Raw genomic sequence first — 14,078 nt, forward strand, 5'->3', positions numbered from 1 at the left:
GAAAAAGTGAATGTGTTGTTTGTACAAATGAAAGACAGCATAGCTGAACCATTTTTCTTCACCGAGCAAACACTAACAGGAATCATTTATTTGGACATGCTTCAGCAATTGGCTTTTTCTTTGTTTCTTCCAGGATGATGGTGCACTGCCACACTGGAATTTCCATGTTTGTAACTTCCTGGACCAAATATTTTCACAGCAACAAATAGGACGTGACAGACAAACTTAATGACCCCTGCAAACTCCTGACTTAACACCTCTTGATTTCTTGCTGAGGGGTTCTATGAAAGACAATGTGCATGCTTCATCTAAAAGTTACATTGGTAATCTCTACAGAAGAATTGTGGATGCAACAGCCTCCATCACCCAAGACATGCTTGTGCACATGTGGGTCAAGACAGAGTATTGTCTAAGCATTTTACAGGTTATGAAAGAAGCACATGTACCAGGTGTACAAATATGAAATATGGATTTCAGACACAGATGTCGCACCAATGCAGTTTGTGCTATAAAGATTTGACACTGCACCATTTTGTTGTGTTATCAACAAGTGACAGATATGCATGTGTGATAAATTGGAAAAGTTTGTGCATAGTGTTGTGTTGTTGTGTTCAATATGTCAAAATTTATACCAAACTAAGAGCATTCCTGACAGCATTATTTTTTTGTTTTCATTTGAAGAAAACTGTTGCTTAATCATACCGATTACTTCAAGAAGCTTAGGGTGAACATGCTCCATCACAAAATATGTGTAAACAATGGTTTCAACATTTCAAAAATGGTGTCTTCAGTGTCGCAAGCAAAGAACATGGAAAATTGGCAAAAAAAATAGGAAGATGTGGACTTGGAAGCACTGTTGAAAGAAGATAATTTGCAAGCACAAAAACAACTCACCAAGCAATTGGAAGTTAGTCAACAAGCTGTTTCCAATCAGCTATGAGAGATGGGAAAGATTCATAACAGTAGATGGGTACCACACGAGTTGAATGACAGGCAAATAGAACAGCACAAAAACGCAAGATTTTGCTCACTCAGTACAAAAGGAAGCCATTTTTGCAATGTATAGTTACATGGGATGAAAAGCGGATTTATTATGAGAATACCAAGCACAAAAAATCATGGGTAGACCTAGGAACATGATCGACATCGATTACAAAACCAAATAACTTTGGCAGAAAGATGATGCTCTGTGTTTGCTGTCTATTATGAGCTGTTAAAACCTGGGAAAATGGTTAATACTAAACATTACCAACAACAGTTAACTGATGTAGACTGTTTGCTGCTTGAAAAAAGGCCACATTACTGAAAGAGGCAATGCAAAGTCATTTTTCTTCATGACAATGCTCCTACACATACAGCAAAACCGGTTCACAACACGTTGGGAGCACTTGGCTGGGAAGTTCTACCCCATGCAGCTTACTCACCAAACTTGGCTCCTTCCAACTACCAGTTTTCTGCATCGATAGGTCACACATTTGGTGAGCAGTGCTTTGATTCATAGGAAGATGTGAAAAAATGGCTCAGTGAATGATTCACAGCAAAAGTGGAAAATTTTTACTGGCATAGTATTCACAAATTGCCTGAAATATATTTTTATATAACAAACAATGGAGTGTACTTTGAATAAAGTACTATTTATCATTCTTCTGAATTTAATATACATATACAAAAAAGCCATGTTTCATACTTTTATACCTGGCAAAGGTGAATTAATTTTTTGTACAAAACTTTCTGAGTTACTTTACATGTTGTTCCAAACTGCAAATATCTTCATCTCATTTTTTTTAACTGTGTTTGGAAATCTGTGGTGTTTCATGTGAACACCCTATACAATAAATATTATGCTTATAGAAGGAAAATGTCACACTAGTTGGAAGATAGACAAGTGGATCCCAAATGCAGCTTCAGCTTGGCCCACATAACGACAAAAGAGGCAGTAAAGGGGATCACTGTACCTTAGCAAACTGCTTGTTGAGTGCCATGTCGAGCTCCAGTTGTGTGAGGTTGTCATACAGATGTGGCTGCTGGTGGTTCCACATGTGGCTGAACCACATGAAACTCCCAACATTTTCTGCAAACACAATATTAGTTAGGTACTCTTTACTGAGAGAAACAGTGTGTGTGTGTGTGTGTGTGTGTGTGTGTGTGTGTGTGTGTGCACATGTGTGTGTGAGAGAGAGAGAGAGAGAGATATGAAACAGGAGGGGGCAGGATGACAAAAGCTCATGGGGAAGAGAAAAAAGAGCTTTCAGTATCGTAAAGGTGACATCCAAACAAGCAGAATACACTGATGTACACAGTAGAACTGTCCGCCCTGGGGCTGTCCAGTACACAGGCACTGAGCATGTTACACCATACGGGACACATGGATCTTGCCTTCCAACACTAATTTCTGTAGACATGGGAACATGCTAGACAATGTATCCTCCTACATTATCAACATTCCAGACATAAATTTCATTAGCAGTCATTACTCTTCCTTTAAATATATGGTGTTTATCAGATTTTTTTAAAGGAAAGAGGAAAACAGGAATTTAAATCAGAGCATAACGATTAGGAACTAAAAGCAGAATTTACATATGGCTAACCATATATTAATCACTTTACTATTATCTATAAAAATATGAAGCTAAATTATAATTAACAGTGGTAACAGAGAATACAGAAAAAGAATAAAATTATGCACAGAATGGGGGGAAGGAGAGGGAGAGAGAGAGAGAGAGAGAGAGAGAGAGAGAGAGAGAGAGAGAGAGAGATGTTATTACTTTACTTTGATCAAATTCCATATTATATTGTTACAAGACTGTTTACAAACTCTCATTTGCTTTGCCTGCCAGTCAAATTTGTAGAACATTTCAAACTGAAATAAATCATTCACATATTACAACTTACCAAGCAACATGTCATCTCCCAGGTTTTCTTCCGCATTCCCATGGTGGAAATATTTCCCCGAGAAACCGAGGTTGAACTTGAAACCAGGTACCAGCTGTTGAATTCTTTCCTGTGTCTCTAAAAGTGCCTGTGTGGAGATAGATAGAACAAATATTACACAAACAGCAAGTGGAATATTACTCCCAACCAATTCAGCTATCACATGAAAAGTGAAATGATTAAACTACACCACTGGCCATTAAAATTGCTACACCAAGAAGAAATGCAGATGATAAATGGGTATTCACTGGACAAATATATTATACTAGAACTGACATGTCATTACATTTTCACACAATTTGGGTGCATAGATCCTGAGAAATCAGTACCCAGAACAACCACCTCTGGCCGTAATAACGGCCTTGATATGCCTGGGCATTGAGTCAAACAGAGCTTGGATGGCATGTACAGGTAAAGCTGCCCATGCAGCTTCAACATGATACCACAGTTCATCAAGAGTAGTGACTGGCGTATTGTGATGAGCCAGTTGCTCGGCCACCACTGACCAGACATTTTCAATTGGTGAGAGATCTGGAGAATGTGCTGGCCAGGGCAGCAGATGAACATTTTCTGTATCCAGAAAGGCCCATACAGGACCTGCAACATGCGGTCGTGCATTATCCTGCTGAAATGTAGTGTTTCGCAGGGATAGAATGAAGGGTAGAGCCACGGGTCGTAACACATCTGAAATGTAACATCCACTGTTCAAAGTGCCATCAATGCGAACAAGAGGTGACCGAGACGTGTAACCAATGGCACCCCATGCCATCATGCCGGGTGATATGCCAGTATGGCGATGACGAATATATGCTTCCAATGTGCGTTCACCGCGATGTCGCCAAACATGGCTGCGACCATCATGATTCTGTAAACAGAACCTGGATTCATCTGAAAAAATTACGTTTTGCCATTCATGCACCCAGGTTTGTCACTGAGTACACCACCGCAGGCAGCGTCAAGGGTAACCGCAGCCATTGTCTCCCAGCTGGTAGTCCATGCTGCTGCAAACTTCATCGAACTGTTCATGCAGATGGTTGTGCCTTGCAAACGTCCCCGTCTGTTGATTCAGGGATCGAGACGTGGCTGCATGATCCGCTACAGCCATGCGGATAAGATGCGTGTCATCTCGAATGCTAGTGATACGAGGCCAATGGGATCCAGCACAGTGTTCCGTATTACCCTCCTGAACCCACCGATCCAACAGTCATTGGATCTCGACCAACGCAAGCAGCAATGTCGTGAGATGATAAACCGCAATCGCGATAGGCTACAATCCAACCTTTATCAAAGTTGGAAATGTGATGGTGCGCATTTCTCCTAATTACACGAGGCATCACAACAACGTTTCATCAGGCAACGCTGGTCAACTGCTGTTTGTGTATGAGAAATCGGTTGGAAACTTTCCTAATGTCAGCACGTTGTAGGTGTTGCCACCGGTGCCAAGCTTGTGTGAATGCTCTGAAAAGCTAATTATTTGCATATCACAGCATCTTCTTCCTGTCGGTTAAATTTCGCGTCTGTGGTACGTCATCTTCGTGGTGTAGTAATTTGAATGGCCAGTAGTGTAGTTTCATTGTTACAAATTAGCATACAAATATTTTAATATGGCTTAGTGTGATAAGAAAGATACTATAAGCACAATTCACTGCCAGATTGTTAACGGACTATGCCAATGTTAAATGGGCTGACCCAGACATATTTAAAATTACTAGTTTCTGTACTTTGTTCTATAGAATACTAATACCAGCTATAATTGCTGAAATTTGTAGAAAAATTCTCTAGACTAGTATTAGTGTCAAATATTACAATCTACGTTACACAAAATGGTCTATGTGCACATTATTTTGTGTTTCAATTAATTTGTAAGTTCAGCTACATGCAGATAGTGACACTGCAATATTTGGCTAAATGCATTAATGTAGTCACTTACTTCAGGCACTATGCTAAAATAGTTTGTTGTTATAGATCAAAAAGGAAATGCACAGGAATTACTCTTTATCAGTCCTGGAATATGGGCAGTTCCAGTGCAGCTGATATGAATAACTTTGGAAAAAAAATTGGGAATAAGGTATTCATTTTGCAACTGAACCTGGACTTCTGTATGATTTTCCATCCCATCTGCACACTATTTCTGTATCACTGCCATTCCCCCTCCATTGTCTTCATTTTCTTTGAGGAATCTATCCATGTCAAAAGCATGAGACTTTTCTGTTAGAATTTTCTTTCACACTGTTGATATTCTTGCTCTGACAACATTGATGGACGGTTACTGTCTTTTGTTTTATAATGTCAGAGACAAGCCTCAATTATGAAAATTGTCACAAAAATGGAACTGCATTCCACAGAAACAAAATCGTACATAGATGGTCACTAATAAATGCAAGAGTTTGGATTCCCCCAAAACACTAACACCATATTAAGAGGTCTCAAGAACAGACTAACTACTAATGCATCAGAAGAACAGTGGATACAAACTTAAACAAGGGACTGCTCAATATTCTTATGTGCGTTGTGGAACTAATGTTTGTATCCTACACTAAGACAGTCTTTTATTACATTAAGTAGCCTTGAAGTCATCTCTTGCAGCTAGTTCCAAAATCTCTTTGCTCAGTAATCTCTCGTGTTCTGTACAACTTTCCTTATCCATTCTGTCAACTACTTAGCAAACATGTGTCACTACACTAAAACGTAGGTTTTTAGGTTTCTTTCATGTTTGATACAAGTTCTTCTCATAAAAAATTTACCTTGTCATCCCTCATTCATGTTACTCTCTATTGGCATTCTCCTTCAGTAGGCTCATTTTTCCCCCTTGCATTGATTATACATTTTTGTTTGATAAGATGCATCTCTAATTCACATGACTACAGTATGCTCTTTTTGTTGTCCAGGATTTCATTTCTTTTCCACAAGTAATTTACAGTGTTTTCACTCTCTGTTGTCTCTGTAATGGTTCTGTAGCCTTTTCATGCATATTAATAGATGCGATTGTGAAAATAAATTTATGTTGGAGGTGATGCTCTATATTCCGCATGTAGATTCAAATTTCATAACAATAACTGTATTTCACTGTCATGCATAACTAACTTCCTTTGCCAAGTAAAACCATGAACATTTCCTTGCCTATTACAGTTTACTTCCTTATTATTAGTGTAGATTTCTTTATGTGCATCTCAAAGTAGTAGTACAATAAATAAAAGAATATGTAAGTGAAAACACCATATATTATACTCCGATCAATATTAATTTGTGATTGACAGACTGTCATTGTGTGGAGCAGTGTTGCCAGTCTGCAGCCAGTCATGCTACACAAGGTGCCGTGTGCACCTATAAAACAGGCAATGCAGCACGCACGTGGGACTCAAGAAAGAGTTATGATTGGACAGCGGCTGGCCCCTACCACTCAACTCACAGAACGTTGATCACATAGTAATTTTAATCGGATTATTGCAAAGTAATTGTTTATTTCTCCATTGATATATTGTAATCTTTATTTCCTATTGGATATTTCTTCATAGAAATGACATCCAAATTCTAAACAACAAACTGACCTCAACATCATCTTTCTTGAGCCGTGTGCCCCTCTCGCCGACAAAGATATCATCAATGTCCACCAGTATGTATCTCTTGAGGCTTATGCTCAGCTGCCCGTGGCTCAAATAGGAAAGGCTGTCAAGGAACAGCAGTTTGTGCATCCAGAAGTTCAGACCACTTCCAAACAGTACTCTTTGTATTCCATCAAAGAGTCCATGATCCTGAAAAAGTTTCCTATTTTCATTAATTATTATCCTAGGTTGTAATCCCAAAGGCTAACTCAGAACTCAGACATGGTTAAGAATTCATTACTTGAATCAGCTTATTACTGGATTAATACAGTATTTTCGAAAATGAATAGGAAACATTCTGTGTTATACTGCTGGTAAAAATAAAAAAGAATAGTATCAACATGTCTATTCTGAACAGCTGTAGGTATTTAACTGTCTGAATGAAAACATCATTACACTATACTTTACTTCCCAGTTACATCCAAGAGGCTAATGTTTTACAGTACACTCATATCCTACTGCACCAATACTTTTTATTTAGAGATGTGTTTTTCACCTGAAAATTAAAATCTACATCATATTACAGACATAAATTTTCACTTATTTCTGAATCAGTGTATAATAAGTTTTCAGAAATTCATAATCTTTTTTGCTCTGAAAATTGCTGACTGATACTGTGTATAGGGTTCAGTTACAAACACAGACACCTCACCTTTCACAAACAGCACACTTGCCCTCCAGGTTACCCATGTACTTCTCATAGTCAGATTCAAACCTTCAACTTGCCCAAAGAAAGGTACAGATCAAGCCCTGGTTTGCCACAAAGTTTTAATCTGTTAGCAACGTGGTGTGATTTAAGACATGACTTGCTATTACAGGAGGTGAGGAGACACATTTAAATCTTGATAATTTTACCACTGAAAACAATAAGAGTAAAACACAAACACAAAGAAACTTATACTGGACCGACACTATTTCTCATCAGTTTGTACGCCACTGTCTTTTCTAGAGTGATTCCTACTCACATTAACGAGGCCAAAACAATTGATAAAACCAGTCCATACAAAGAAAGGGCACGTTTTAAATGAATTCGCCTGAATTCAAGTCACAGATTTTAACAGCTAATGAAATCAAGGATCAAATGACCACAATCATGTGTTGAATACAAAAATATAAAGCAAGAACATAAACTTAATATGCAAACTTCCCCCAGTAAATTAACAGTGCACAGAATTGTGAAACTAATTACATGTTGTAGAAAGATAAGACTAATAGTCAGTGATGTCAGAATAATTATGTGATTACCATAACTCACTCTTATTAAAATTCCCAATGTGGCACTGGCTGTTAGGAAAAGCTGTTTCCATTCAAACTTTGTTTGCAGTCCACACGAGTGTAGAGGGAGACATTTACCTACATGTTCTCACATCCGTGTCACGTGGAGGTGGACAACCCTATAGCTCAAGAAGTCCTCACCCCTGTCACAAAGACATAACAGTGGTAGGTCAATGCAGAATGCAGTCTCCCTGCACAGCTTGCAAGGCAGATTCTGTTTCTAGTTGTGGAAGTACACTATACATATTTAAAACAGGTGGGGACACCCTGATCTGGCTAACTAGCTACTCAGTTGTATCTCATTCATTTCTCATTTGTTTACCATGACTTCTTTGTTGATGTGAACTCAGGTGCAGCAATCTGATACCATGATAGTTGACAGCACACACTATCTCCTTTACCTCGGAGTAAGACTTGCACTTGCGAAGCCTGACATCGCTATTAATTCTAAAACGTCATGAGAATACTGCATTGACAGACAGCATAATTGAAGCCATGCACACTACAAACTGCCTGCCACCATCATGTTGTCTCTAAGCTGACTCTCTCACTGTGTAACCCCCCCACCTTATCCAAGGGTATTTGAAATTCAATTCATTTTCTTTATTTCTTACGCAAGCATGGTAGTCAATTTGTCTGCTGCCCTCTTGTCATTTCATTTTAACATGTGCAATGGATTAAGTGAACTTATCTATATTTCTTATTTTCTTTCTTTCTTTTTTTATTTTCAATTTAAATATTTTCCCATGCATACCAGGATTAGTTCCACTGTCAGTCCAACATCATGGACTAGTGTCTCCATAATGGAAAGGCCGCCACAAACTTTATTTGTGTTGAACAGTAGATCTGAATTATGTTAAAATTCGCTCTGATTTGTCTGTAGCCACCCCACCTGTCCTAATATAATTCATACAAATTTCAACAGAAACATCTACAACACGGCAAGAAGTTTGACCCTACCATAAGTGTAGTGGCAGGAGAATTATCTTGAAGCAAGAAATTACTTATCTGAGAGTAGGGAAAGAAGCAACAGTTTGAGAATCAGGCCAAGTCATATGAATATTTTTAATATTCCACAAGAAGTATTTAGTCAATTCTTTCATCAGAGTGAGTTTACAAAATTCTACCCAATTAATCAAACTCAAAGTTTTCAGACTGACCCCAAGTGATAAAAGTTAAGATCGTAAAAGGCACAGTAACTAAGAATGGACAGAAATCTGTACAAGATTCCAAGATTGCATTAAAGGGCCATACAGTTTAAGAGATGAATCAGAAACACAGACATGAAAATAAAGACTCTGGTAGTAACGCCATACGAGATGTATAAAACCACTAGTGCTATCAAGTAAGGAATGGCACTTGGAGATGACTGCGTTTCAATGGAAACTGGGGACAAAGTAACACAGAAGTAAGCTGAAAAATTATTTTCAGTTTATCTTCAGAAAACAGACTCTATCTCAAAGCTGGGGCAACAGTTCTGCAATTTTTCTGCTCCAAAGGAAACAAGACAGTTTATTTGGGTTTTGTTTTTGTGTTTCAATTCTTAAGTGTCTATTGATAGTTCCACACGTCACACTAACCTTGTTCATTTTCTTTTGGATAGCACAGCCCTAAATTAAGTCACAATTTGGGTAGTTAAAATGGTTTACCTGGCAGTATTTTTAGTTCAGATAAGATTTTCGACAAATGAGTAACTATTTTATATGGAATCAGAAATGAAGGCTTCATGAAAAAATTTCAGGTAGAAAGCTTTCATGAAAACTTAGAAGAAAATGAAAGAATACGGAATGAACATTTCAAAAGAATGAATTCAGAAAAACTATCAAGGAACTAAAAAAATTGTAGCCAAGGAGATCTTGACAGTTGACAGACCAAGAGAAAGATGGGGACTGCAACAGCCAATAAATGGACCCACTTGCGCAGTGAAAAAGAAGAACATGAAAGAGAGGAATTATCTAAGATTCATGCATATTTGAATTCTGAAAAATATCTGAATCTTCTAATAGGCACAGCAAGAGTATACAGGATCCCTCATACGTACGCTTAGGTGTACAGTGAAACCAACAAGAGAAGGCTGGTTGAAATTCTAGTCTTCACATGCCCTTCAGGCAATTATTGTCTTTTCTATACTTATGCTATTATATGTTCCACACAAATGCTTTCTGTGAAAATGGCTGATACATAATTATACAATACCCAAACTATCACACACAGTATTTCATGAGCAATGATGTCCATATGATTTCCCAATTCTCATCTCACATGAGATAACACAGTGATTAAGATAAAAGACTCAAAATCAGGTGTGGGATTCTAATGCCAGTCCAGCTACGCCCATTTGAGCTTCCAATGGTTTTCCTAAGCTAACGTGAATCCTGAGATGATTCATTTGAAAAGCACGTTAGTTGACTTTATTCCCCATCTGTATGCTAATCTCTAATGACATTAATGTTGAAGGTAAATTAAGCTCTAATCTTACATCATTCTAATGTCTAGGACTATGCTGTATCTGAACAAAGAAAAAGAAAAAATCTAATGTTGAAACATCTTTGTGTCAATATACAATTAAATCCATTCTGCTCCATACAGCATGTCTGAATGGATACTGTGTTTGTATGGGCACTGGTTTTAGTTCATCAATTTAAAAATCTGTTTCGTATAACATAAAAACACTAACACAAAGCACCCAAGTAAATGGACAACATATGACTGAGAAGATAGTTTATACAAGATTTCAATGGGTCAACTATCCACCATCTTCAGGGCAATATGCTGATACACTATCTCACTGGAACTATCTGGTGGGATACTACATCAGCATACTCACTTGAAGATGGCAGCCAGGTGGTTCATTGAAATATCATGTCAAGATGACTACAGTATCAAGCTGCATATCCAAGAAGAGTATTTTCAGCCATTATTCCAGGAATAAATTATGGGAAATAAAGGCCCCCGGAGTAGACAACATTCCATTGGAACTACTGACGGCCTTGGGAGAGCCAGTCCTGACAAAACTCTACCATCTGGTGAGCAAGATGTATGAAACACGCGAAGTACCCTCAGACTTCAAGAAGAATATAATAATTCCAATCCCAAAGAAAGCACGTGTTGACAGATGTGAAAAATACCGAACAATCAGTTTAATAAGTCACAGCTGCAAAATACTAACAAGAATTCTTTACAGACAAATGGAAAAACTGGTACAAGCTGACCTCGGGGAAGATCAGTTTGGATTCCGTAGAAATATTGGAACACGTGAGGCAATACTGATCCTACGACGTATCTTAGAAAATAGATTAAGGAAGGGCAAACCTACGTTTCTAGCATTTGTAGACTTAGAGAAAGCTTTTGACAATGTTGACTGGAATACTCTCTTTCAAATTCTGAAGGTGGCACGGGTAAAATACAGGGATCGAAGGGCTATTTACAATTTGTACAGAAACCAGATGGCAGTTATAAGAGTCGAGGGGCATGAAAGGGAATCAGTGGTTGGGAAGGGAGTGAGACAGGGGTGTAGCCTATCCCCGATGTCATTCAATGTGTATATTGAGCAAGCATAAAATCCATGGAGAAGAAATAAAAACTTTGAGGTTCGCCGATGACATTGTAATTCTGTCAGAGACAGCAAAGGACTTGGAAGAGCAGTTGAACGGAATGGATAGCGTCTTGAAAGTAGGATATAAGATGAACATCAACAAAAGCAAAACGAGGATAATGGAATGTAGTCGAATTAAGTCGGGTGATGCTGCGGGAATTAGTTTAGGAAATGAGACACTAAAAGTAGTAAAGGAGTTTTGCTATTTGGGGAGCAAAATAACTGATGATGGTCGAAGTATAGAGGATATAAAATGTAGACTGGCAATGGCAAGGAAAGCGTTTCTGAAGAAGAGAAATTTGTTAAAATCGAGTATAGATTTAAGTGCCAGGAAGTCGTTTCTGAAAGTATTTGTGTGGAGTTTAGCCATATATGGAAGTGAAACATGGACGATAAATAGTTTGGACAAGAAGAGAATAGAAGCTTTCAAAATGTGGTGCTACAGAAGAATTCTGAAGATCAGATGGGTAGATCACATAACTAATGAGGAGGTATTGAATAGGATTGGGGAGAAGAGAAGTTTGTGGCACAACTTGGCTAGAAGAAGGGATCGGTTGGTAGGACATGTTCTGAGGCATCAAGGGATCACCAATTTAGTATTGGAGGGCAGCATGGAGGGTAAAAATCATAGAGGGAAACCAAGAGATGAACACACTAAGCAGATTCAGAAGGATGTAGGTTGCAGTAGGTACTGGGAGATGAAGAAGCTTGCACAGGTTAGAGTAGCATGGAGAGCTGCATCAGACCAGTCTCAGGACTGAAGACCACAACAACAACAACTACAACAACAACAACAATGCCAGGAAAGCCTATGCAGTCACAGTTCCCACATGCTATTGAGTTCCATGGAACATGGAAACAACTGGCTAACCAATTAGTAAAAATGTGTAAAATGTGGCAGTATACACATCAACACATTTATGTTGACATCAACACATTTCTGTATTAGTAGCGCAGTACAAGGGTGAGTCACAAATGCCAGAATACTACAGACTGTTTAAAATTTTGCATTTCCAGAGGATAATAGCATATACTGGGTGGATGAGATCCAATACATGAGTATTTTTGGGCCAACATTTAATGAACTGCAACCAGCGCAAGACAGCAGATGTGCCACAGGAGTGTACACATTTAGAAGAGTACAATGTTGTGAGATCCTCCTTTGCCAAAGGATTATCCAGAGATGAGTTTCATCATGAAGAGCTTCATGTGTATGGCAATATCTGTATATTACACAGATCTGTGTGGAAGTTCCTACAGGAATTTAACAAACAATGGAAAAGGATCACAAACAAGGACTGTCTTTGTCATTCTGTGAAGTGACGCTACATTACTATGTGTGGAGTAAATGATCTGATGAGCATCATGTGACAATCAATGACATGGGACATGCCATAGATTGTCATAACATAACTGCAAACATCAAAACTGAAAATCAGTTGAATTTTAATAAAATTTGTGAACAATGCTTACCCCACTAGTTTACTTCAGAGTGGAAATGGTAGAGCTTGGACATACCCATGCAGGTCTCCCCTAGCTACAGTAAAGAAGGAGACAATTTCCTATCATGGAGAAAAAATCATAGGTTCAGTACTATCAACCTATTTTAAAGTGATCTTCCATAGCACAGAAAGACACCATTCCCAAGGGAATGAAAAGCAACCTCAAGACAAATCAATTGGATCAGAAGTATTATCTTAAAGAAATTCCAGCCTCATTGTGCAACTGTTAATGCCACATTTTGCTCTACCACTCAGCACGGTGTATGACAGGCACTATGTCACCAGTAGCCTGGACAATTGACTTCTTGTTCTTCCGAATGAAATTTCCTGCCCTCACACGGCAAGACCATTAGGCAAGATTTATTACAAACATTTCATTGGTAACACTTGGAACATCCACCATAGAACCCCAAAGTAGGGCTCAGTGATGTTCACGTTTGGATCCCTTTAAAAGCATCCAGGTGGAGAGAGCACTTTTGAAGATTTTGTGCCTGTAGCCTGATAGCTCACGCATTGGATGTGACAGATACGACAAGAATTCTTTGCTGCAGGTTTTTGAGGCTGTGTCAGATGGTGGGATAAGCACCTGAATTCACTGGGAAGTCTACTGAATAGTACAATGAATTTCTACCTAGTACCTGTGGGATTGGTGCTGCTATCCTGTTTTCTGACTTACTTATTGACTCATCCTCATTTATTAGTAAGCAGTTGAAATTACAATTGTTTTTAAACTAATGATGGCAGGAACGTTCTTCCAACTGATGGCAACAGTTTGTCCCCTCCAGTCACTGTACTAACAAACAAAAAAACACAATTGCTTTTCCTACAACCTGAGACTTCACTTCACCTGTATGACTGTGATGAGAGGCTGGTGTGGTTCATGGTAGTTTGAATTCTGCATATCTTCTTGCCTGCGTGTTGCCCATGACAGCGGCTCATATGTAGAGTGGTTTGGGGTAAAGACAGTCCAATCTTCACCTGGAAGAGGGCCCCAAGCTGTCTCTCCAGCACGTGTCAGTCGGAGAATAGGTGAAGCGGCATTTAAGCTGGCATCCTACAAAATCACAACTTAGATTAATTAAGTATCTATATCTGATATTAATACTGGTGCAGTAAAGATAAGACACAGAGAGGGAGAGAGGGGGGGAGGGGAGGAGAGATTCATCTTTTTAC

At 38.6% G+C, this 14,078-nt stretch overlaps 1 protein-coding gene across 1 annotated transcript in view; it reads right to left on the minus strand.

The window, feature by feature from the left end:
* The window catches only part of LOC126204381 (bifunctional heparan sulfate N-deacetylase/N-sulfotransferase), a 104,913-nt gene that overhangs the window by 78,272 nt on the left and 12,563 nt on the right, over nucleotides 1–14,078 (minus strand). The window contains exons 4-7 of the mRNA XM_049938753.1: nucleotides 13,753–13,959; nucleotides 6,480–6,683; nucleotides 2,893–3,019; nucleotides 1,956–2,071 (exon numbers count right to left, since the gene is read on the minus strand). Coding sequence (XP_049794710.1) covers nucleotides 1,956–2,071; nucleotides 2,893–3,019; nucleotides 6,480–6,683; nucleotides 13,753–13,959 — 654 coding nt within the window. The remainder of the gene's footprint in view (nucleotides 1–1,955; nucleotides 2,072–2,892; nucleotides 3,020–6,479; nucleotides 6,684–13,752; nucleotides 13,960–14,078) is intronic.

The sequence above is a fragment of the Schistocerca nitens genome, chromosome 9, assembly GCF_023898315.1.
Source record: "Schistocerca nitens isolate TAMUIC-IGC-003100 chromosome 9, iqSchNite1.1, whole genome shotgun sequence".
Taxonomy (NCBI): domain Eukaryota; kingdom Metazoa; phylum Arthropoda; class Insecta; order Orthoptera; family Acrididae; genus Schistocerca; species Schistocerca nitens.